The 26,048-nt window shown below is 45.0% G+C and overlaps 1 protein-coding gene across 2 annotated transcripts; it reads right to left on the reverse strand.

Moving 5' to 3' along the window:
* Window positions 1–16: 16 nt before the first annotated feature.
* LOC108238188 (TCDD-inducible poly(ADP-ribose) polymerase) lies at window positions 17–22,161 on the reverse strand. Of its 2 annotated transcripts, none has more exons than XM_017420121.3 (7): window positions 21,831–22,161; window positions 19,842–20,892; window positions 9,969–10,158; window positions 9,433–9,620; window positions 5,179–5,469; window positions 2,982–3,239; window positions 17–1,362 (listed from the first exon to the last, which is right to left on the reverse strand). In XM_017420121.3, the coding sequence occupies exons 2-7, from the start codon at window positions 20,873–20,875 to the stop codon at window positions 1,173–1,175; spliced, it is 2,151 nt and encodes a 716-aa protein (XP_017275610.1). In that variant the 5' UTR covers window positions 20,876–20,892; window positions 21,831–22,161; the 3' UTR covers window positions 17–1,172. The 2 variants fall into 2 exon arrangements, with proteins under 2 accessions (XP_017275610.1, XP_037837151.1); XM_037981223.1 differs by lacking the exon at window positions 21,831–22,161 and adding an exon at window positions 21,273–21,390.
* Window positions 22,162–26,048: the final 3,887 nt, after the last annotated feature.

Below are 26,048 nucleotides of genomic sequence, written 5' to 3' on the forward strand. Positions count from 1 at the left end.
GTACAAACGCGGCTCATTCAGTCACTTGCTCTTTAAAATTCTTTATTAAATCAATGTTAACATTAAACTAACATAAATAAACATTTTTATGAACAAAAGGCACACAGTTCAAAATATAAACAAAAGAGAATGCCTGTACAGTTTGTCTCAAAAAACAAGAAAAAGAAAAATCTACCGTCTCTGCCGAGAGAACCCTCTGCCAGAGATTAGCTTCAGTTGATTTGTTGGAGAAAAAAATAAAATAAAAAATGCTGCAGCACTGAGACTCGGACCGCACACGCTTCGTTCGCCCCGACAGGGACCACAGCAGTGGGAGCAGGAAAAAAAACAAAACAAAAATAAAAACGGCAAGTAGGAGCAGCTTCATGTGAATCCTCTGCCAGGAGGTTTACAGTAAGTCTGAGAATCATGTCTGATTTCTGGTTGAACAGGCCACAAAATCCATGTCCACTAAATTCAAAGCTTCACACACACACATACATACACACACACACACACATATACAGAGTTTAACAACATGTCTGGGCTGGAGGCTCAGCGGGATAACGTTACTCTGAGGAGGCTTCCGATTGGTTCCTTTCTGAGTCTTTAGCATAATTTCCCCAGCTGGTCGTTCACAGTACTGGCAGGAAGCTAACTGTCTACAACAGTGTTTGCCCTGCAAACAAGTTTCACGTACAGTCACACATCAAAAAGGATAAAGGGAACGGTTTGCTTTTTCCTGAATCTGCTCCAAATCAAAAAAAAGAAAAAAAAAAAAGAAAAAGAGGGGATAAACATCACCGGGCTCCTTGTTTAAACCAGGTAGTAAAACTATGCAAGTCCACTCAAGTCATCAACCTCTGCAGGCTTAAAAATGGGTTCTGTCCTCTGCCGATCCACTTGTGTCCAACTGAATCTGGTCCTTTGGATCCCGTCGACAACAGACCCAGATCACTGAGTATTTGCAAACGTCCCTAAAAGTCTGGTTTCACCTGCTTCAAGTACAAGATGAGTGACGTTATTCCAGTGGAGCTGTTATCACCAAGGAGATTCAAAACCTCCATTTTTGGTCTTAATTTGTCCTCTTTATCTGAGCGAACTCCACTCCGTCCATCCATCTCCCCCGACCACTTGCAGCCTGAGCGGAGGAACGACTGCAGATCCGGACACCAGGTTCCCCGATGTTCGACTCATATGGCCACCGTGTTGGGTACCTCCTCGTAGTGGATGATAAAGTACGGGTAGCTCTGGTCATCGTTGAAGATGACATAGATCTGAGGGTCCACCCAGTTGTCTACACAGGAGTCAAAAAGGTCACTAGAGGGGTCACGGGGGTTGATGGGCGGAGGCCGTCGCATGGAGGGATTTCCTACGGTGAACCTGCGTAAACACAACAGAGAGGCCGAAAGAAAGTGTTAACTGGGCAACACAGGCAGATCTTAAAGGACAATGACTTCATTTGACTAATGACTCAACCTTCAGTAACTAAATGTGTTTACAGTCCATGGGTCCTAACTAAAACTGCATGATTTATGGAAAATTTATGGATATTCCAACATCTGTGTGCATAATATCAATTCTGCAAAGGATGTTTTCAAAAATCGCAATCGCAAACCGGATAAGGCTGTCCAGACCTAGTTCTGACTAAAGTCTTTACCTTGATGACATCATCACTAGTGGCCCGTGTAGTCTTTTAAACACAGCACACTAAGCAATGAGGCAAAAACTACTGCTAGTTGTTTGTTTTTGTTTTTTTGATCACCTAGAAGTCTAGGCATTTGTCTATAACTGGTTCTGAGCCCATATATGTTCTGACCTTACTGTACATATTTTCAAAACTCTTATGTTTATTTTCTAAATTTGTTATTTAAACTGTATATTAAACTGTTGTATTTATGTGCCTATAACAAAAAAAAAAAGAAAAATAAAGACAAAAACCAAAACAAAAACACAAATGTTTAAACCTTTACTTCTTAAGACAGATAACAGTTATTTACCACTTTAAAAGCTAAATCTTGTGAGTGTAATCATCGCACCACTGCTCTTCAGGGTGTTCTAGGAAAGCTTGAATGATAAAATCATACGTTCCAAGTACACGAGCCTCATGAGTATGCAGGAAATAAACCAGTGAGCTGTTTCTCTCTTAAATATTTATGTCAAACGCTAAAGAGCTGTCATCCATCAATCTCTGTGCCAGCGTCTCATGAGTCATATTAAAATAAGAACAGTGTCAGCTGCAGACAGAGGCGGCGATGAGTCTAAAACCCGGCTCAGTCTGAAAGTAACTCTGTTCTGTGGAGCAGATTAGACCCGGGGGGTGGGGGTGGGGTGGGGGGGTTCTGAAGCACCTCCCAATCCTCTGAATGAACCGTGGCCCATCTGCTCCAGCATAACAAGGGCGCTGATGTATGTTGGGTCCAACCAAATCAGCTGTTTTACATGTGAGGCTGCAGATTTGACTTTCGTCTGAAGGGACAGGAGCAGCCGCAGCAAGGCTGAGAGATGGTTTATGGAAACAAAAAAAAATAAATAAAAAGAACCTCATGATTTTCATGATCCAAATGAACACTGATGGGTTCGGTAAATTTCATCTAAAGGCGCTCGGCGCATAAGCTAGCAAGTGGGGAGATGGGGTCGAAAAGAAATGCCGTTTCGGAAGGCCCGAAGGGAACGGAGCTGTCAAACACACCGCACTGTGTACTGAGGACGCCAAATTGTGCAAACATCCAATAAAACCGGGAGACATCAGGTTCTGATTTAGAGTTTAATAAAATATGATCTAGACAGCTCCCTTCAAAGCAAAAAAATTAAACAGCGAATTGTCAGTAACAATAAAAAAAAAGTGCCGCTTTTGAAAATTAAGACATCTTGCTCCCTGGATTAGACGAATAAAAAAAAAAATCCCACCACAGGGGGAAAAAAAAAAAATCAGGATGGTAATGCTTCTAGAAAAAGTAAAAAAAAAAGTAATGAAATCATTGGCCTGAAAATCTACACACCTGCCAGTGAGGACTTTGGCCAGGAACATGCAGTGGACTCCTTTGGGCGAGCGCTTGGAGAAGTTGTGGGAGTAGACGGCCTTGCGGGCAAAGTAGGAGCCTTGGCCGAACATGGTGGCGTGCTTGCCGCAAACCCTCGGGTCGAAGTTGTGCTTGCAGATGCCGTCCACCACGTCGGCCGAGGTGCCGTGGAAGAGGTGCCGCTCGCTCAGGAGGCGGTCCATCTCCGACATGCGGCGCGACATGTACTCCTTCTTCCTGTTGGCGCAGACAGACAGGAAGAAAAAAAAAAACAACAGTTTAAGTGCCGTCCTGCTGGCTGTACCGATCCGAACCTAAAGCTGCACAAAAGCGTCAGATCTCGTCTGTTTCCTGAGCAGCGGCGACGAGTCTCAGATCAATTAGGCAAGAGGAAGCGTTTCGTGTCACAGGTGCCGTGACCTGCGTGTGAACCCGCGGCCTGCGACGTGACGCCGCACGAACACTCCTAATTTCCTGCTAGTCAATTTTAATTCCACTTTCCTTCACAGCTGGCATGCAAATGAACTGCACAAACATGCAAACAGGAGTTTATAGTTTCGCTGTCATATAACCAGAGTGTGGGAAGAGGAATAAAAAAAAAATCAAAAAAAGGCAATCAGAGAGGGACATCGCTTTCAAATGCAGAGGTAGACACCTGCACGCACACAAAAACACACACCATGGAGTCATTGTGAAACCGTGTGGTACCGGTCGGTGTGGGAGGCTTTAACTGTCACAACTAGGTGGTTAGCCTGCTGCGTTCACAACAGGAACATCACCGTCACCAAACATCTCTCCATCTGCTGCGTTCACACACCACCGTCGGCTCGTTCTCACGAAGTCCCACACAGCTGGTACCGCTTGGCCTGCTTGCTGTTTGATTTGCCCCCATTTTGCATCTACTCTCGTTCAGCTTTAAAGTTTGAACGTTTCATTGTCTTTTTCCCAACGCACCTCGACCTGATGCGGCGTACGGCACGTGCGCTTTGACCTTACAGCACATGCTGCACGCACGTTTTGTCAAAGGACGCAAAGTTGAACTTATCGGTTGTTTGTTCATTTGCCCTTACATGTTTTCTTTGGAGCTTCTTCTGGATTTAAGGACTCCAGATATCTCTCAGTGTTGAGAAGAAATTTTAAACTAAAGCTGTTGTCATACTCCACGAGAAGTCACAAAATCGGCTGTCAGTCACGTGGTTCGCGTGAAGAAAATTGCGTCATTTTGTTCGCGTAGGAGCTTCGCGACACAAGGCCAAGAACTGTGTGATTGGTCAGAAGTTGCTGTGGGCCTGTTTATGTGTAAATGTGCCATGTCAACCACAGGACAGCAGTCTGAGCAGCCTTATGAGCTGAGATAAATGGGTTAAAATCTTCAGCATTTGCTCTGACACACATTTAGGTAATTAGGCTTAAGAGATAACTCAACAAAATGTGACTCAAATAGCTCTATGCCTTCCACCCATCCTTTTTCTTTTACCCGCTTGTCCTTTCCGGGTTGTGGGGAGCTGGTGCCTATCTCCAGCAGTCACCGTGCGAGAGGCGGGGGACACCCTGGATGGGTCACAAGTCCAACACAGGCTCTATATCCATGGTAATGTCTAAATAATAACATAGTTCAGATGTGTGAAGATAGAGGAATTTTTACTGAAACACTTTCTGTTGCTGATCTGACAGCCCACTGTGTGACATGGCTGTGTGTGTGTGTATCTGCACACAGAGCGGGGAACTGACATCCGATCGCAAAAACGCTTTGGGATAGACTTCCACCGCCAGGTGTGAACACTCAATCAGAGCTGTCCACTTGTAGTCAAATCATCGAAGACTGATATTTAACGCCAGCTCTGAACAGCCCGACAGAGACCTTTGCTTCGAACCTATGCTTTATTTTGCTTTTGAGTGAATTAAATTCCCAAACAGTAAAAAAACACAACATTTCTATACTCATTGTTTTCTGAGTTGTGACTTTGTAACAAGTGGTCACTTTAGTTGAGTTCAATGACGAAAAAACTAATCAAAAAAAGGTTTCAACCCCTAAGCCGCAGCTTCACCACACATCATGCAAAGGACACGAATCCATCAAACCTGCCAGCAGCAAACCCAATGACCTCAACAGGAAAGGAACTTGTGCTAACAATAACTTCGTTAAAATCTATGCAAATTACATTTCTGCTCTCACCTCTTGTACTTCTCCCAGAGGAAAGGGTTTTGCACCCGCTGGATCTTGATGATCCTGAACTTGGTTTCCGACACCGTCTTGTGGAACAGGCTGTGCACCGTCCGGTAGCTGCGGTCTTCCCGGGACACGGGCACCCGCAGGAAGTCCTGGCTCATCGCCATCGGCAACCACGTCTCTGGGAAGAGGCTGGGCGGGTTGGTGGTGGTCGGCGACAGCGGGTGCGAGGCGTCCAAGGATGCGGGGGCGGAAGAAGACGAGGAAAGGGGCGATAAAGAGAGGCCGCCCAAAGTTCTGGGGGAAAAAAAAAATTCAAATTCTCTTAGTTTTCTTTGTGAGCTTACACATACAAGCTTTTTTTTAAACCACTTTAACTTGAATAAACTTATGATCAGAGTGAGCCATGTTGAATTCAACTATGTGGAGGTTGATGATCTTATCTACGTTAAGAAGACAAGAATACCCTTTAATCACACGAGAGCTTTTGCGGCGTTTTGTGACACAAACTGCTGGTTTGCGACACATTCCCGAGGCTGCAGCAGAGTCTGTGCGGACCGGGACGGATGAAAATCTTCAGAACGGAGGAGAAATCTGTGTCACAGCTAACGGATGTGGATGTCATTAACATCTTTGGATGGACGGATGGAAGCTCAGAATAACAACTTGCTGGAATTATATGATTCACATAGTCAAGGTGAACATTTATCACTGCTTTCTGTTCAGATCTACCTATAAACGCAATTTACTGCTTGGATCTGTAAACTGAAACACAGGCCTGTGGAAATCTTTATGCGACGGAGTGCTAAACTCAAGAAAACACAAATTCAATTCTGAAACGGGCATGCAAATCCTCAAAACTAATTCCTAAACCCACACATGACACATCACAGATAATTCTCTGCACACCGGCAAACTCTGAGCATTAACACCCAGAACAACCGAGGCTGGATCTGGGATGATTGCTTTGAGCAGGAAGCGCTTTGTGATGAAATGTTGCTGCATCTTATTATTTAAAAAAAAAAAAAAAAAAAAAAGCCTCCACTGTGACTGTGTGCTTCACGGGTCGGGGCTTTTTCTTTGACACTTTGCGTCGCTGCTGAGAGCGGGTAAAAACCGCTCTGCAGAACTGTGCTTTTAGAGCGACACAAACATCAAACGCACGGCGAAGGTGACAGAATGCTGCCTACAGTAACTTACAGTCATCAGGCCGATAAATCTCATGGAAGAATAATGAATTTTTATCGCCTGCCGTTGAAGGCCGATGGAGGATTGTGTTTTTGCCTGTGCTTGTATGTGTGTGTGTTCATTTGTCGACCGTGTCAGCAAAATATCTCATGATGGAATTATCATAAAAGCGCATTTCTTTGAAGACAAACTGCCACAGATTGTCTATCTCAGGGGGATCAGTTCACAAAACTCGGCAAAAAGCCCAACATTCAGGCGAAATTCCTGCCAGTGATGACTGCATGTCAACGTCCACTCGAGACGCCGTACCCCTCCGCCCTTCTGCCATCACCTTAGCTCAAATCCAAACCGCGTCCCGGCCGCGGAACAAAGCCCACCGTCTGCTGGGACGAGCCCACGCGTCCGCACGTTCAAAATCGTAGCGCGGCAGCCGTCGGCCGCGACAACATGGCCGCTGCTCCACGTCAGCCTATCAAGCCTCCGGAACGAGACAACACAAACGAAATCCAGACGATGACACGAGACAACCAGAGGGGTGGGGGGGAGGACTGGAGGGCAACTCGAGAGGGAGGGGGACAGGAGCGAGAACGGGATTGAGGTGGAGAAATAAAATGCCAATTGTGGAGCTGTCACAAAAGTGACAAAAACGCCGCACCATGCCTGGCATTTGAGTTGGTAACAGTAGTTTTCCTGTCAAGTTATCACCCCCTAAGTGTAAATGCTGTTAGCTCCATCATCTATGAGAATGTGTGTGTGTGTGTGTGTGTGTGTGTGTGTGTGTGTATGTGTGTGTGTGTGTGTGCGCTATCGAGAGGCTCGGAGTTAGTGTGACAGTTATTCTCATCTCTCTTCTCTCTATCTCTTATCTTGTCTGTCCGGTCTTAGCACCTCCACACACACACACACACACACACAATCAATGTCTCTATTCCCTGTGTGTTTCGAGGAGATCACAGACAGCCTGCTGCAGAAAGCAAGTGTGAAACGAAAAGGAACTGATAACAAAAGAATGATGGAGTTGAACATGAAAAAAAAGGGAGTAAGGGAGAGAGATTAAGAGAGATGGCAGGGGAGGGAGGGAGATGAAAATAACATCAATCAGGAGGCAGAGATGACGAAGGGAATAGGAGGTCCCTGAGTTTAACACTCAGTTACAGTCCAGAAAATAAAACGAAGTGTCCTTTTGTTTCTCGGCGTGTCAAAGCCCGAAGAAGAAAACCCAAACTCCAGCTCCCCTCAGAAATGTTTCACACTCTTTCACTCATCGACAGCTTGAGCTCCCAGTCTGGAAACCATTCAGACCTTTCCGGCTACATTTCCCTCTCTGACCCTCTGGTCTGGCATTGCTTCCTCCATCTAAATCCCCCCTCCCTCACTTTCCTCCAGCCCCTGCTCCTCGTCTCTCTCGACCATCCCCAGCCAGGTGGGAACAGCTTGTTCCAGCGCTCGTTCTGTGCGAGGAAACTGGCATGACACCGCTAGCAGAGCCTGCTCGGCACAAGAAGTGAAAAATAAATCGGCTAAACGTGGCAGAATGACTCCACTTGCTTTCAATCAGCTATCGCCTGCTCTGAAAATAAGACTGTGAGGCAGATCCACTCACTGGTATTTGAAGACATGAAGTCGGTAGAACGTCAGATTCAATTAGAGAAGCTGAATGACCCCTGCTGAAACTTGGTGAAGTTCAAACTGAGTTGATAAAAAAGGGAGAACACTAGCTAAAAGCTCAAAGGAGCAAATGTAGCTAAAAGTAGCAAATCATTAGTGAAAAAGCTGAAAGAAACACAACACTAATTAAAAAGGCAAAAATAGGAAAGCACTAGTAAAATAAAGCCAAAAGTAGCAAAAGACTAGCTACAAGCTAAAAGTAACAAACACATTAGCTAAAAGCAGCAAAAGGTAAGGTAAAAGTACCAAAAGACTAGCTAAAGATAGCTAAAAGTGCAAAAAAAATGACTAAATGTGGCAGAAGTCTAGCCAGAAGCTACAGGAAGCATAAGATTTAAGATTTCAAAGAAAATAACGTTTTTGAGGGAACTGTAGAGATCTTGTATATCCATTGGGAAAATCAGAATTCACACAAAAATGAGAACAAACACATCAGATTCCACTGGAAGGCTTCATTGGTGCCCCTCTTTTTTAGTCATCTCGCTTGTCTGTTTTCATTTGATCCCATTTTCCATCTGTCTGCTTCTGTGTCCCGGTGACCCGGCTCGACTTGCCAAAATATCTGACCTGGGATAAGTGGTGATATATAAAGTTTCCAGTTCAGTTCAGCTCGGTTCAGTTCAGTTCAGGCCGCCAGCGTGCAGCCGTACCAGACAGGATTAAAAATGGATGTGGAGCTCGGAGCCTTTTGAGTATTCAGCCCTGACTGTGACGTTGGCTTTGTGTACTGGCCTCTGTGTGCCTGCACGCCTACAAACACGAAGTCAGGACGCCCAGGGAACACAGGGAACCGCGAGGAGACGAACTGTTACACACAGAGGAGCCAACTTTCAGTAACAGTTAACACTGCCAGGCACTTAAGCCTAAATAGATGACTTTTTGTTGCTTCAAACTGCAAATTTGAAAAACTTTTGGACAGAAACTCTATAAATAATGTTGATGCTTTGCAAAAAACCTGGAAGCTTTTCAATTAGGTAATTAACCTTTATCTTTCAAGTGAGGATCAGATCATTTTATTACTTATGATTAGCATTTATGCTAAACCCCACAACCTGCCAAATGGATGTTATCATGCAAACTCTTCTTCAGCTATTTTTAAAGTAAATAATATGATTATTTTCTTAAATTTTCTTCACCCTTAAAGTAATCTTAAAGTTTCTTAATGCTATATTTTTAAGAATGTGAAAGCCCTACTGATGCTGATGGGCATGTTGTTAGATGTGGTTGTTTTTATTGAAGTTTTTCAAACGATGAATTCTTAACCTTAAAATTACTTGTATGGATTTTTGCCTGGGCCTCAAGCTCTCAGTCAACCACAGCGTCCATCTTGGCTAAAACTCATCAGGACGAGTATCGCCCAGTAACAAACAGGCAGTTCGATCAAGCGTGGAGTGGGATATTTACTGGAGGTGCGGCGTGAGCATCACGGACGACATGAACATGGGCCTCTTCTTGATCTGCCGCCTGAAGCCGAAGACAGCGTTCTGCTGGAAGCCCTCCTTGATGTTGAGGATATACTGGTTCTGCAGCGTGATGAAGCGCACCTCCTTCAGACCCCTCGAGCTCGCCTCCTCGATGAGCTTCACCACCGGCTGCGGAGGAGGACCAAAAAGTGAAAAGGGAGAAGTTAAGAGCGATTTTTGTTTCATTTCTCTGCAGCTGATGGCGGAAGTTTCGTTCTTTTAAATAAGGAGGAACGAAAAGGCCTACAGAAGCAGCCATTGTGGAGTTTTTTTTTTTTAAATAACAAAAAGTGAACTTGTCCTGGATGGTGAAAATGAATTGTGGTCAGAGACTGTGTTCGTGTGTGTGTGTGTGTGTGTTTCAGAATCAATCCAATCCCAGCTTCTACTCAGCTGATTGAGTCAGACAAAGTTAACGTGTCTCATGATCACAGAGCGGGCAAATGGACGCACGGAGCACGACGGCGAGCAGCTCACCTCGGAGTACTCCCTCCAGCCAAAGTTGTCCCTGCAGTAGTACTTCCACACCGTGTGACAGCTGGGGGTGGGGTTCGGGTTCGTGGCAGACATGGGCAGAGAGCTGGGAGGAGTGGTCAACCGCCGGACGCAGTCGAACTCCAGGTCACACACTTGCATCGTCCCGAAGTTGAGCGTAAACACTCGGCCCCTGAAAAAAGGCACATCGTGACTCATTAAACACTGCGCAAGCGACCTGCGCCCACGCCCACGCCGCTGTGGCACGGTGACCTCGCTGGTAAACAGTCACAATTTGCATTTCCATCGGGCGGCCGTGAGACCGAACGTGCGGCTGCTGTCGATGGAACCTTAACCCGTGTGCCCCGGAGCGAGGCGGCTTCAGTTAGTCAAACAGAGTGAGTCACGCAGGGTGACAGCACAGACAACAGGAAATACAGTACTGGCCAAACTTTATCCTGAAAACCATAAAAGTGACTCTAATGGCTCGTCAATGGCTAAAACAGATCAAAACCTCAAAGATTGTAGTAAAATCTTGAAAAAAAAGAAAAAACAAGACCTAGCTTTCCTTGAAGAATGCATATCAACCACTGGTTCAAGATGGTTACTACGAACCTCATAAACCTTAGCCAGCACAAAAATGGCACTAAAGGTAGCGGATGAACTTTTAGAGTTGTAGACGTACATCCAATGATTACTTGTTGTGAGTTTTATTCAAATCGGTCCAATGGTTCTTGAGATGTTTTGCTAACAGACAAAACAAAGCCGAGTATAAAACAGATAACGGCTAAATTTTAAACCCAGATTTTGTCTTCGTGTTCAAAGCATGTGTTGGAAATGACTCTTGGCTACTAACACGCCAAAATTCACTCTTTTCTTTAATATAATTACTTTCTGAGAGTTTCATTGAAACTCATCCACCGGTTCATGGGATGTTTCGCTAACACTGCAGACGAACAAACACACAGAAGCAATGGCAAACACATTATCGCCTCTCACCTTTGACAGCAGACGTCTGCTATTTTTTTTTTTTTCACTGCATCTTATTTCAGCACCATAATGTGCTAAAAGGCAAAGTTCTAAATTAAGGGAAAATGCCTCACAGAGACATTTCGAGGCCTCCGATATGTTTGTTTACTGATAATACCTGGTGTTAGTGATCACTTCGCTCCCTAAATAGTCACCATCTGCTAAGTAAATAGAGGCAAAACGTAAATTCATCCTACAAGCCTCTCCAACCCCTCCGTCTCGACATGTGCGGGTCAAAAAAAAAAAAAAAAAATCCCTGTTGTGTGTTCGTGTGTGTGCGCACATGTGCTTTGGTCTCCACATTTGTTCTCCAAATGGCCTGTGGGAAATCTTTTCTGGGTCAGACGTTGCACACACATAAATGTGCCCATCACACGCTGGCACGTTATGGTACAAAATGAAAGAGGAAAAAAAAAGAGGCAGGCAGACAGACACTTACACACATGCGCATATGCAAATGAGAGCTATAACAAACTCAAGAAATTGAGTGTTTAGGATGGTTGTTTCATCTAAAACAGCCGTTTAATAATTCAACAGCCCCAAGCACCGAAACCCTGCGTTATAATGGGCGCACAGTCAACAAGAATTCATATTTTCCCTTCCTGTAAGAGTTGATTTCTGGTCACAGAGGGTACGTGCATGCAGACGAACTCCAGTTTCTGCAACAAAAAGGAGGCCCTGACTCATTTTCCACAGCCTTAAGAATACGCCCGTATAAATAGAAGCTATCGATACTATTCTTACAGCCTGCGCTTCTGCCAAGTCATACTGTGACTGTGCCTTCAGAAGAGGAAGTGAAACAGGAGGTCATTTACCGAGCACGTGCGGAAACAAAACAGTAACTGAACAGCCAGTCACCGACTCTCAGATCACCAGATTATCAGGAGGCAAAGCAGATCGTGTAGATAGGCGTTCGATCTGCTGTTCTGCGTTTGACCTTGTTCCAGAAACTAAAAATGGTGTTTCAGTTTCAGGTGAAAACAAAAGAGAACACAACAATGACTTGAATATGAAACGCAGCAGCGGAGCGTTTGGGAGCCTATGGAAATAGGCAAGAAAGTACAGATGGAAAAAACAAAAAAACAAGCTTGTTCTCTTTTGCTCTTTTTGTTTTCTTAATTATTTCATCCTTTGTTCTGGCGTGTCTCTGCTCTGTTCCTCTTTTCACTGCTTCTTTTGGATTCTGCACATCTCTGTTCTCTTTTTTTTTTTGAAACATGTTAAGAAAAATGTGCATTCCATGCACCTGCATGTTCCCTTTTTTCCCCTCAGTGCAGAACAGCATGTGTAGTATGTGATTAACTGCCAGCAACAGCAGTGTAGTTTTTGTTAGCTATTTAGGATTTTATTTCTGCTATAAATCATACAAATCACACACCGTCCACATGGAAATAGTTTTTGTGAACACACAATTTATTTATTTTTTGTTATCACTTCATTTACCCTATATGAACATGGAAATGGCATTTTGGAAAACCCTAAAATGATTTCTTTTTAAAATGGGTCCAATTTATTTGATCAGTGGCGCGTTTACAAGGATATTTTAGGAAACAACAAAACAAAAAAGATTGTTTTTGGAAAAGGTGCATTTCTGTGTGGACAAGGCCTTTGTCAGGACCAAAGTCCAGGCGTAATACGGCAGAACATCAGTTTTGTGTTTCGGGTTATGTGAGAATTGAGCTTAGGTCAGGGTTAGGCTGCAGAGATGAACAGAAGTCAATATAATGTCCTAATAAGAATAGAAGCACGTAAAGTGTGTGTGTGTGTTTAAATCATCATGGGGTCCTAAATTTGACTGAGTTATTGACTCACTGAAACCTTAGTAAAAGTGGGAACCAAGCTGTAAACTTTATAGAGATGCAGTGACTTCTGAAGCCTTACTTTAGGGTTTTGTGGAGGTTTTATCTTGGTGATCACTCCTTTGTCGCCCAATAGCTGCTTAGGTTTTGGTATGGAGATCAACAGGAGGCAGCAGATGTTATAGCTCCAATTAAAATAAGGTTATATATAGATAGATAGACAGAAAATACTCAAAACTCTATTAATAAACAGATCAGCAAGATGAAAACAAGTGTACAACCAAATATGGAAACACCAGAATTCAGGCTTCAGCAATCAGAACCACCTTATGGCTTATATAGTCTTATTCAAATAAGTTATTGCATCACCATGTTCTGCACCAGGGGACTAAAAATATCCAAAGGGAAGGAGGAGACTGAAACTCACTGTTCCTTAAAGTGGATTTAGCCATTCTCTGTCCCTGCCTAATGTGCAGGGACGATAGACGTGGCTGGAGCTCACTAATCAGCCAACTAAAACCATTTAACTATCTGGTTTAAAGGACTTTTTTTTCCTCTCTTCAACAATGGATGACCAAACCCTGCTACAAAGGACAAAATTAAGCCAACAAAAGCGTGACAAAAACGTAAAATATGTGAAAAATGTGAAAGCTTCCTTTAACAATTCTGAATACGGGTGAGCCATTTAGAGCCTGGCTTCGCAGTTTGCTGAAAAGTTCAGTTTATCATCTGAATATAGTCAAAGAAGACAATTAGAGCTTGGTTTAGTCAATCTAAAGCAGTTTTTGCCTTTTAGTTATGAGGGCTAAGATTAGAGGTGAGGGGGCAGAAAAGCACTGTGTTGATGTGATATCCCCATGGGACTATAAAGACAGACACAGGTGTGTGTGTGTGTGTGTGTGTGTGAGAACTCATTTCTAACTTGTGATTCATGAGCAAATGTTCAAGTTTTACGACGGGGAAGTTATGTGAACTCTGTCACATTTACAGGCAGCCAACCCCATCTCGTTGATTAGCTTTGTTTCTCAGATCGCATACCCCGTTTCACTGACACGCAGTTGGACAAAGACGGGTCTCCGGAGAGGTCAGACAATCATTTCCAAAGCCTCGCAAAGTGTCCTCTCCCCCTCGCTCACTCCCAGACCAGTTTTTTTTTTTTTTTGCACGAGTCTAAAAATAAAATTCCGCCAGTTAAATTAAGTGCACTGAGATTCAGTGCCTTCTACGCCGAGGCCGGTCAGAAAGTTGGGAAAGCATTCAAGGCACGCACAGGCGCTGCGGCGCGATCGAAGGCCAGTGCACGCGGGGAAAGACGACGAAGAATATGCTTAGAATTCTTTTTTTTAAAAAATTGGCTTTCTGAGCTTGACTGAACGAATCGGCGGTAAATGTGAAAGGACAGCAGCAGAAGAGGGGGAGATAAAAACAACGTTTAGCTACGCCCGTTTGGGATAAATAGCGATTAAGGAAACTTACTGTGCCGTCAAAAAAGGACTTCTACAAGTCCAAACACACAGAGTCGAACTTTCTCACGGCTGCAAGAACCTGCATACCAGCCTCGGTTATGCCACTGAGGCCGTCACACACTTTAAAAAAAAAGAAGAGCGCTCGCCTCAGAACGCACACATTCTTCGGATAGATTCGTGTACACACATGCAAACTCCATCCAGTCACGCCTAGATAAGTCAGCCAGTCAAGCAAATCTGCTGACGAGGGCTTCTTTTACACAGAGCGTCTCATTGATGTCATAAGTGTAGGGTTATTTCCTTTTTCCTGCACCGGACCGCTTTTAGATAAGCTGTTTAAATATGTGTGGTTCGATTCCACACACATGCACCGTTGCCTCCCGAATGCTCCGGGTTGACCTTTGCGTGAGCGTTATCTGCCTCTCAAGTCTCCGTCCACGTCACTAAACTCACAGTTCACGGTGTCCTCTCTCAACACGTTATCCTTGTCTTAAAAAACAAAAACAGGTCTAAAGAATGAATTATATGAGGATGCTGTATGAGAGCAACGGCACTCATCTCCACATTTCCTCCACCTCGAGCCCGGGAGAGACAACTGCAAGAGCAGAAAATGATAGACAGAGACGGGAGAGTAAAGATGAATAGGACAAGGAAACATCAAGGACAAGAAGAAAAAAAAAATCCACAAAGGGTGAGAAAAAGAAATTAAAAAGAATGGAGAAAGAAAATGGAAGCTGACTGACTAATGAGAGGCAGGGCGACCCAGACCTCGCCCCTCTGATTCATGACATGATCCGTCTGACACTTACAGACCTACTAACACACACACACAACCAAGCTGATTTTTTCTCGACAATGCTTCTTTTTGTCCCCCTCGCCCCATCCCTCCCTCCCCGTGTCCTACACAAACAAGCACACACAAACACAAGCGTGCATTATGTTTTATCTGAGGTAACGAGGGTAACACGGAATCCCCTGCGATATAAACACAAAGACACGCACACACACACCTTGGTGTCAGGTCGCTCTGCCCTTGGTGCTCAGTGACTCTTTATGTCAGTTAATGACAAGCAAGGCTTTTTATCACATGGCTGACAAAAGAATCTGCCTCCAACACACACACACACACACAAGAAATGTGTGCTTCATTGTGGCCGCATTCAAATCCACCACATGTTCTTTCAAGTCTTAAAGTCGGCCTTTGTACACGTATTACAGGAAACCGGGTTGCTTTTGACAGATGTGGCAAAGATTTTTTTTTTCTTCTCTTGTCAACATAATGCAACAAAAATAACTCAAATCAGCAAAATAAAAATTCAATGATTAAGATAAACCTTACTTCCTTTCCTCACACATTTACAGCAAAACTCCAGTAATGAGCAACCGCGCGGCGGAGGGTTATTACAGTATAACTTTGAGAAGAGGTGACTGGGACGTCCCTCCTCCCTGCCGAGTTCACGACCAACACGGATTAGTCAAACCTCCACTCCTGCTTATCATATGGACGGGATTAACCTGCGCCGTGGATCGTTACGCATGTGGGAACGGCTCGACGCAGAACCGCACGATTCGATTCGGGTTAAAACGCACCGAAGAAAAAAAAAGAGAAGCAAACCAGGCCCCTGTTGCCATACCGACAGGAGAGCTTCTTAAGTCATCTGCTGCTCCTTATATCAGTAACGATGTTATCATTTGGCTTTCAGTAATCACAGCCATGCCTTGGCGCTGCGTTTGTGGTCCCGCGTGCATGAGAAGAGAAGCTGGGTTGTGTTTCTAAAGTATCAGGAGTTCACTCACTCACACACACACACTCACACACACATATACACACACACCAACACAACGAAAAGGTCTTTTCAGGCAGAACTGTTGACAGATTGTTCTGCACCGACAGCCTGAAATCAACATCAAATTTATTCATATATTCTCGACACAGACTTGATTACCTTCACATTAAAAATCCTTTCTTCTTTTTTTTTTTTTTAAAACCGTCAAAATCTACTTGGGAGAAATCTCCTAAACGAGCAAAACCCCAAACCCTGCGAGAACAGGGTCATCTGTCAGAGACGTCACGTCACGCGTCTCGGGGACAAAAAATGCCTCAGCTGATGATAAGCGTCCTAAGCCGTCACTCTGCCGTTCACAAACAGTCCAACTTGTTTGAGGCTTGGAAATAGAAAGCACATTTTATCAGATATCGATAGCTGGATACCATTAGGTAACAGGGGGAAAAAAAGCAAAGTAAGTGTGAGTTCAGTAGTTTTTTAGTATGTAAATACAACTGAAAAACGAACGAACGAACTAAAGGGGAACGTGTCCGAGTCAGATAATTAGCGCAAAGGTGGACAATAATGTCTGCACCCTTGTCTGTTAGCAAAATATCTCATGAACCACTGGACTCATTTAGATGCAACTCTCAGAAGGTAATCACTGGACTCATATCTACAGGTAGTTAACTTTCAGAGCCAGTCTGATTCAAGATGGCCACCACAGCCAACACAAAAATGTCTATAATTCAGTCAATTTGACGGACATTGAGCCAAAATCTGGTGTAGTTGTAGCTGAGAGTTGTTAACAATACATGTTCCACAAGTTACTCATTGCACAAGATCTTTACTTAAAATTGAAGCAATAATTTTTTAAGTCAACACCGTTTGTCTGTTAGCAAAATATCTCATGAACCACTGGACTGATTTTAATGAAACTCTCAGGAAGTGATCACTGGATGTACATTTACAACTGATCAACTCTGGGACTCAAACCAAGATGGCCACCACAGCTAACCCATATTAGCAAACACAAAAATGACTAAAAGTCAGTCAATTTTACAAATATGGAGCTAAAATTTAACGTGGTAGTAGCTGAGAGTTGCATCTCCAGATACCATATGAGATTGTGCATAAGTTATTTGTTAAAAGTTTGACCAAAACAGCGGCAATGCTGTCATTTCCCAACATAAAGCCCAACCGGGGAATGGCATTTAAAACTTTTGAATGGATCCAATTTGTTGTGTGGTGACAAACTTTGGGGGCCTTTCCAGTTTCAGCTGGAGTTTCAGTCGAGCGAGCCAGATGGTCCCGTCCGACTGAGTCAACGCGCAAGGCACTCAGAAAGCCTTCCGAAAAACAAAACAAAACAAAAATCTGGGTTGACTCCACCAGGTGCATATCCTGTTTGCGAAGCAACGAGCGCTTTGCATTTAGTTTCAGCTCATAACGTGAGCCGGTGAGTTAAACGCACGGACACACACAAATCTTCTGTGTGCGGAAGAAAATCAGCTCGGACATCAAAAAAATAAAACAAATAAAAACCACACAAAAGCTGCTTTAAAGATGTCACATCCGATCGAGAACGGCCCCGTCACCAAGGCGATGCACTACAGATCGCAGCTAAATGTAGATGTTCATGTGGCGAAAGGAGGAAACAAAAGAGGTAAAATTTGATTAAAGGACATCTTGGCCAGGGAGTGATATGAATAGGAAAATGCCGTGAATAAAGCGAGCCGTGTTGAGAATAAGGTCATAGAAGTCTGGGTGAGCGTCCCCATTGTGTTTGAGTGCTCATGTGTGAATGTGCCTGCATACGGCACAGTTTCACAGGAAGCACATACTCCTTTATGTCACCCCACTGGGGTTTGCCAAGTGCCTGCATTAGTGTGTGTGTGTTGCATGTGTGTGTGTGTATCTACTGGGTGTGAGAGAGTAAAAGGGAGGTTTATCTCTGTCTCCTAAAAGGCGTGCGTGTGAGCACTGCAAGCCACTTAGCTTCCCTACACAGCCTGTTCGTGCGAGCGTTTGCACGCCAAACTGTCTGTGTGTGTGTGTGAGTGTAAATGTACACTGCACGAGGAGAGAAGCTGCCAAGTGCGTCTGTGTCAATGACCGCACAACGCAACCGAGGAGGGGTGGGGAGCAAGGGGGGGTCAGGGAAGTTCACCGCTTTCTGTCATGAGGGCTGTAAATTCTGCTCTCTGATGGAGGCCCCCTCAGCTAATCAGAGGGCTCGGTTTGGAAGCTGGGGGGGGAGAAGCAGGAAACAGATAACAGATATCAGGGCTGAGAGACGGAGTGCCAGCCCCACCGTAGCTGCTAACATGAAAAAAAGTGTAACACGGAGGGTGAAGTTTACCGAGAAGGCCGAACAGACCTGGGCGAACTTTCACTAGGCTGAGGGAGGAACTCCTCCACGATTCGCCGCATTCGGCGTGCAGCAAACAGCTGTGGAGGTGATGCTTTCAGTTTGTCACCGGGTGGTGAAACCAAAGAGGGAACTCGGGCTGAGGTTTACTGTTTCCAACACACAAAACCAGAAGTGGCCGATCATTCACATGCAGCCTGTCGGCTCGCTGCACTGCTGCTGCCGTGTCACAAATACCTATCGGTTTACCGTCAGGAGTCTTTCTGCCAGGAGGGACGACAAGATAATGTGCTGCAAATTAATTGTTGTTGGTTTTTTTTGTCAGACTTGTTCTGCTGTGATGTCACATTGGTATCAAATTAAAGACACCTTGCACGCCTTGAAGGGATGCCTATCGCCATGTAGCCTTTTATGTCAAAAAGGTTTAAACTAAAATCATCTCATGATGAAAAACAACAGAGTTATAGTCACTTCGACTGAAACCCGAAAACATTGTTTTGTGCAAAATCATGAAATCTAGTGGGATTTCGCAACACTCTGGGCATGTGTCGTGAATGACTCTCAGCTACCACCACAACAAATTTTAACCCACTGTCTGGGAAACTGACGGAGTTACAGACAATTTAGTGTCAGCTAAGGTCAGTCAGCTGTGGCGGCCATCTTGAATTGAGTTGACTCCAAATGTTAAATCAGCTGCAGTTGAACATCCACTGATTACTTTCTGAGAGTTTCAAGAAAATCCGCCCAGTGGCTCACGGGATATTTTGCTAACAGACAGAGAGGGCTGGCTCTAACAGTTAATGCCAAAGTTTTAAGCAAAGATGCCGTACGATGTGAAGAGCTCAGAGCACGTGTTGATGACGATTCTCAGCTACTACCACAGCAAATTTGAGTTCAGTGTCTTAAAAATTGACTAAGCCATAGCCATTTGTGTGTTCACTAAGGTCCACTAGCTGTAGCGGCCATCTTGAATTGAGTTGATTTCAAATGTTAAATCAGCTGCAGGTGAACATCCAGTGATCACTTTCTGAGAGTTTCAAGAAAATCCGCCCAGTGGCTCACGGGATATTTTGCTAACAGACAGAGAGGGCTGGCTCTAACAGTTAATGCCAAAGTTTTAAGCAAAGATGCCGTACGATGTGAAGAGCTCAGAGCACGTGTTGATGACGATTCTCAGCTACTACCACAGCAAATTTGAGTTCAGTGTCTTAAAAATTGACTAAGCCATAGCCATTTGTGTGTTCACTAAGGTCCACTAGCTGTAGCGGCCATCTTGAATTGAGTTGATTTCAAATGTTAAATCAGCTGCAGGTGAACATCCAGTGATCACTTTCTGAGAGTTTCAAGAAAATCCGCCCAGTGGATCATGGGATATTTTGCTAACAGACAGACAAACAAAGGCACTGTCGCCCACAGGCTATGCAGGTTGGGTTATGGATACTCACTGATATTTCAGACTGACTTGCTCGTTGTCGGGGTTGCAGTAGAGCCTCTCCAGCTGCTCCTGGGAGTCGTCCGCTACGCTCTGCCATGTCTGGGAGCCGCTCCTGCGGATTTGCCAGTGGTAGGGCAGCACGGTGTGGTGGTGGGCGCAGTCGTTCCCGTACACGCACAGGCCCTGCAGGAAATCCACACAGATGTCCACGGAGTCCGCCTGGTGCGTGTGGTACTGGAGCTGGGTGAGCAGCTCGAACACCAGGTCCAGGGAGGCCTCCTCGCTTTTGTTCTGGAACAGGACGCCCTTGTCCGGCTGCAGGAGGAGGAGGGGAGGGTCCTGCGTGGCGGAGTAGTCCTTTGTCGGGACGCCTTTGGCCCCGGAGGTCAGGAGGTCCTTGCTTTTAACGCCCCCCTCCTGGTGAGGAGCCTGCGGGGGTGCAGCTGCGGGAGGTAGATCCCTGCCGGGCGGCGCGATTGTCTCTGCGCTCCCCGCCGCCCTGAGGCCGCCTTTCAGCTGAAAGCAGTCCGGACCCGAGGCGCTGATCTTGGGTCGCTCCCCCCGCCGCTCGGTCTCCTCCAGCTCCGCAGTAGTATCGGCTATTTCCACGTCGCAGCCCCGGCTCATCAGAGCCTGAACCCCGGCAGCAGCCGTGGCTTCCTCCTCCTCTTCCTCCTCCTCGGTCTCCGCAGCCCCCGGGTCTTTGAGGCACACCTGCCCGACGCAGCTCTGCTTCACCACGGCCGCGGCGCACAGGGTGCCCGGGGTCCGGCCGGGCTGGTGGTTCCGGGGCACAAACACCCCGTCCCCGGACACCAGGGTGTCCGTGCTCAGCAGGGAGGTCAGAATGGGATCCAGGGCGCGCTGGAGGCATTTGGCGTCCAGCTTCCTCTGCTTTTTCTTGAAATACGGCTTCACCACGGGTATTTTGTCCGAGAGCCCCACGATCGGCCGCTCCGCGAAGTCCCCCCCTGCGTCCATGCTCAGGCTCACGTCCAGGGGGAACCCGCTCGGTTTCTGGAGAATGCTCAAAGTTTGATCCATGCCGGAGCCCGACAGCCCTGGGAGAAAGAGAGAGACAGTGAAGTGAGGCAACCATCAAAGGTGAACAGCTTTAATCCCATAATCTCAGTTTCCAAGGTGAAGTCATCCAGCAGTGATTAATGGGTTGCCCGGGTGAGCCACCGTGCCGTACAGTAACCGTGAAAACACTTCCCCGCCTTTTCCTTTCCCCGGAAAGGAAAACCTACACCGCATAGGCTGAAACGAAACCCCTCTGTGCCAACAAAAGGCTCCAAAACCGGTCCGGACCCCGGGACCGACCCGGCGACTTAAAACAAAACAAAAAAACAAAGCAGGAGCAGGAGCAGCCACTGAGGCGCAGCGCAGGAACAGCCTGTTACGCCGATTCTCGTTTTGGGAAGCGGGAACGAAATATTACCTAATCCTGCTGCGGGGAACCCGAGCCTCGGATTAATCATGTCCTTTCCTTTCACCCCCCTTCCTCCTCCTCCTCCCTCCCAGTCTTTAGACTTGGGTCTAACGTCATGCCCCGCAATTACAGCTGCGTAAAATCCGCACAGGAGCGATAAAATCAGGAGCGTAACAACCCCCCCCACCCCNCTCCTCCCGGGACTATATTTTGATCGCAGGAGTCCGATACGCGGCCCCTGCCGACTACGTGCCGCTTTACATCACCGCCCGAGCTAGTTCTCACGTAGGCTCCAGCTGACATAAGCACACACACACACACCAGACTGCAGCACCGACAGGACGAACCGAGCGGGGAGCTTCTCCTACAGCGGCTCTCCTCTGGGAAGGAAAGTAGAGCCGGGCGCTCCAGAGGCGCCGGGGCTTCAAAAACACAACAGCAATCAAATAAAATCAGGCGAAGCACTGCGGTGGCCACCCTGACTGGGTTGATTTAAGTAGCTGCCCCCCTTCCTCCTTCTCTCCCCCCCTCACCACCACCTCCTCAGTTGAGCTTTAAAAACCGTACCTGCGCAACACAATCCGCCCCTGTGCTCCCCGGTCTCAGCACTCTGTGGCGGACAAACCCGAGTGTGTACATCCGTATCCAGTCCGGGGGACAGTGCTCCCGAAGCTCCGTTTGTCTGGACTCAACAGCAGTCCGGCCGGGTCGTAAGCAGGCGTCCGTCTACTTCCCCCGCCGCTCCATGCTCCAGCTTTATTTCATGCTGTCGGTTCCTCTCCCTGGATCCTTTTTTATTTTTCTCCCCTCTTTTTCTTCTTACAGGACAGGGGAAAAGAAAAAAAAACAGCACAGCTCCAGGAGCCGACAAAAGAAGTGAGTCGAGCCGCGGAGAGAGAGAGAGACGCTATGCCCGGCGTTCTCACCGCCAGGCTCCGCCCCTCTAACCTGCCAGAGGCGGGGCTTAGCGTCAAAGCGCTGGGGTATGGAGCCCAGGTAGTGCCAGGTTGGAAAAAAAATAGTTAAAATAAAATAAAAACAGACGTAAACAGCAACAAAAAGAACTGCTTCAAATGATAATATCCACTGTGGAAAATAGGATGTGTAATGGTCTTAGGGTGGCCACGTTTTCCTTAAAATAAGGAATTGCCTCATAATGCAATCTTAAATCCCATTTCCACAGAGGCAAGCTCACTGAGAGGCCACTGAAAGGCCAAAAGTATGTCCGATCTCTTAACGATCAGTAAGTGAACTCTCAGCAATCTCCAGGGTCTTTCAGTGGTTGCAACAATCTCCATGATCCCTATAAATCTTTGACAGGCCCGAAACAGTCTCTCTGTGATCATTGGTCTTTTGCTTTTTTTTTTTTTTTTTTTAACAATCTCTGAACAGTTTCACATCCTTCGATGATCTCTCAGCAGACTCTCACTTAATACAATAATTTTGGTGTTTGTACTGAGATTGCTGAGAGATCTTTGGGAGACCAAAACCTGCACCAAAGATTGTCAAAATACCAATGAGACATCAGAAAGAAACCACTGAAGCATGTGTTTTTATTGTAAGTCATAATAAAAACTAGAATCAGAATCATGTGTGTCATATGAGTGAACAGTAATCTCTCTGTGATTTCCATTGGTTGCAGCTGGTCTCGCGGCGAGGGTCCATGCATAGCTCTATGAAAATTGTTAAAAATTGATGTTTTTGGTCCCTCATTGTGATGGGAGTTTTGGCTCTTTCCTGGGAAACAACTTGTTTTGCTCAGCTATCCGAAAAGAACGAGTCTTTTTGTCTCTCAAATGGCTCTTCATTGAGAACTACTTGTCAGGGCTGTCGGACTGATCACTAGTCCCTCAACGATTGCTTAGCGCACTCCAGCACGTTTCCACAGAGACAACTTATTTGGGGGTTTCAGAGACCGCTGGGAGATCTGGCTAGTTTTTGATCTCTCTGTGGTTTCTCAGCGATCTCTGTCTGGTGGAAATAGAGTCTTATTAAATCAAAAAGGAATGCATTTTGTTCCCTGTTTTAGGAGTCAGTGTAGATTTGTTTACAGATGATTAAAAACCAGGTGGACTATTTAGCCACGACTTAAAGCAGCCTCCTTTGCGCTCAATGTCTATGAGATGCACTGTTTGGTCGAACGTTTTTTAAATTTACTTTTGAAGGAATTTATAACATCAAATGACACGCAACCAAAAGAAAAAAAAAGTCCTGGGAAATTACGAGAGGCACCAGAGGACACGAGAAAAAGTTGAACTGCAAACTGGTTGCGACTTTAGGGACCATCCACGAAGTAACACAAGGGCAGAATATTCCAAAAAATATACACATTTCTAGTTTACCAGTTGCAACAACATTGAAACATAAATGTTTAATGTGACTTTGGTGACTGTCATAAAACTCTTTTTTTACATACAGCGTTGCGTATTTTTCCGTTACCTCGTTTAGCTCAGCTCTGCCTTTCAAACACAGACACCAGCTTTATTGCACATCTGCACGTATGGTTGAACAAAATGGGAACATTTTTTTGTTTTATTTTTCTTTTGGCACTGGCTGGGCTCCGTAAGAAGAGTCCTTTGTTGGTAATTGAAATAAAGCTTGCAAATGGGGGGCGTTTAAACCGGAAGTAACCCAATAAAAGCAAAGTGGAACGCATTACAACAAGACACTAAAACCTTCCAAGCAAACTACAAGCAGTGATGGAAAAAATAGTAAAGACCCCATTTACTTTTATAAATGGCATAGCTGTTCAAGAACACTGCTGGATGGGATTAAGTAGATATAAATGAAGTCAACATGATGAACAGGAAACTCAGTTACCCCAAGACAAACACTACTCCCATACTTACCTTATGCTTCCTGGCCACATGTTTACTGTTGGTTTGAGGCAGTTATGTTGAGCACAACTTTACTGAAGGAAAATGATGACTGTGTTAAGATTCCAGGTGCTGCTTCAGCGTGATACTGTTAAATGTTACCTGGATTTATATGGGGGTTGACAGACATCGTGCAAATTTGTAAAATGTACAACAGTTGCTTCAAGAAAAAAGAGTCACTGTAAGGAAAATATTCATACAGGATGCTATAAAGTACATAATTTTAATACATGTACATTTTTAATTTTTCACCATGAAATCCTAATCTGTTTTAAGCATGAGATAATTTGGATAAACCAAAAAATTAATAATGATTGAGTCAAAAAGAAGCCTTGTTTAAGGCTGTTCCACACATCTCTTGATCATTTTTATAAAGACTCAAAGCAAGCATGTGTCATCACTCTATTCGCATGACAGAAAACTTGAAACCAGCTGAGACATAACATTGCTTTTGCCACGTAAAGATAAAGAGGGACATTTGTCTTGGGTGTATCTGGTGTTTATTGATTGTGGCGTTTCAGAAACCTGACCTTGTCTCGTGCAGCTGATCAGTCTCGTTTTCATAAGGGAGTGTAATGTTTACTGGCTGCGTGTTGAGTCAGCTTCCCTCGCCTGCCTGTTTTACCAGAAGTAGTCGTTTTTAGGAACCTGCTGTGCTGCACGGGCTTCGGCTGTCCGTTTCATTGTATCAGCCTGCTCAGCCAAACAGTTTCTTGTTTCTGAAGAGTGGAGGTTACAAAAGGGTTCCCTTAAAAAATTGCAAAATTCAAAGAATCTAGGCAGATCTTCAGCTTTAGGCCCACAAAATAAACGTTATAGAGTTTGCAAAAACTGCTAATTAACCATTTTCAGAAGAGCGTCATCAGTGGTTATATTATTTTTCATTCACTAATGTCCAGCAGTTTTATGTCATTATAGCCACTAAGACTGAATATGCTATTGGTAATCATTTTTAAAGTTAATTTGACTTCTGTCAGTCTTCCTTATGCTGCGCCTATTAGTGTGCAGTGACCCACAATGGGATAACGACCCCGACTCTGGGAACCACTAATTGTATTACATAGTAGCAGGAGCAAATACAGGCTTGCTCTTTGATATATGGTTGTATTCAGAAGTATCAGTGATACCTACAAACACCATCAGGAGTTTACTCTATAACATGAACCATTTAGTCTTGTACTTCTGTCTCATTGTTGTAATAGCAGAAAAATGAAACAATTCTCATTTCCCCAATTCAGAATCCTTTTGTGCGTCACCGTGGAGGAAACTGAATAAGATGTTTATAAAATGAATTACCTTTTCAGTAAGCATACACGTGGTTTTACTGTAAACCTCTTGAATTGTGACAAGCAGGACCTTTAGATAATTTACTTTTTGCATTCGTTTTCCCTTTGCAATCAGGTTTTGGTTTTAGATGTCAAAAAAAAAAAACTGAAAAGACATGCATGAACAACCCCATATCTGACAAACACTAAAGCCATCAAAGCTGTTCCAGTAAGACGTAGTGACTGGTAAATTACGGGGTTGCTGCTGAAAACACTCAATCTCTGACGTATGTGAGAATAATTGCCTGGTCACATACCGATGAATTGGGAGCATTCCTCCCTGCCTGACAAGCCAAACGGCGTCCTTTTGTTCAAGTGATGACTTGCCTCGGAGGACGCCCTCTAAAAGGGATACCTGCCTGCCAACTCCAGCTAACTTTGTTGTCTCGCAAGAGCTCTGAAGTGATCGCAGCACATGAAACAACAAGCACCGTGATGATCCCTTAATGCATGTGGGAAGGAGCGCTCTAATTAAAACTGGTAAAGGCTGTAAACTAACGAAACATTACAAGACTATTACGGCATTAGAGATGAAAAAAGAACACAATGTGCTGCGGAGATCTGGAAGCATTATGAAACAAAAC

This window comes from Kryptolebias marmoratus, linkage group LG2 (genome assembly GCF_001649575.2).
Source record: "Kryptolebias marmoratus isolate JLee-2015 linkage group LG2, ASM164957v2, whole genome shotgun sequence".
Classification (NCBI taxonomy): domain Eukaryota; kingdom Metazoa; phylum Chordata; class Actinopteri; order Cyprinodontiformes; family Rivulidae; genus Kryptolebias; species Kryptolebias marmoratus.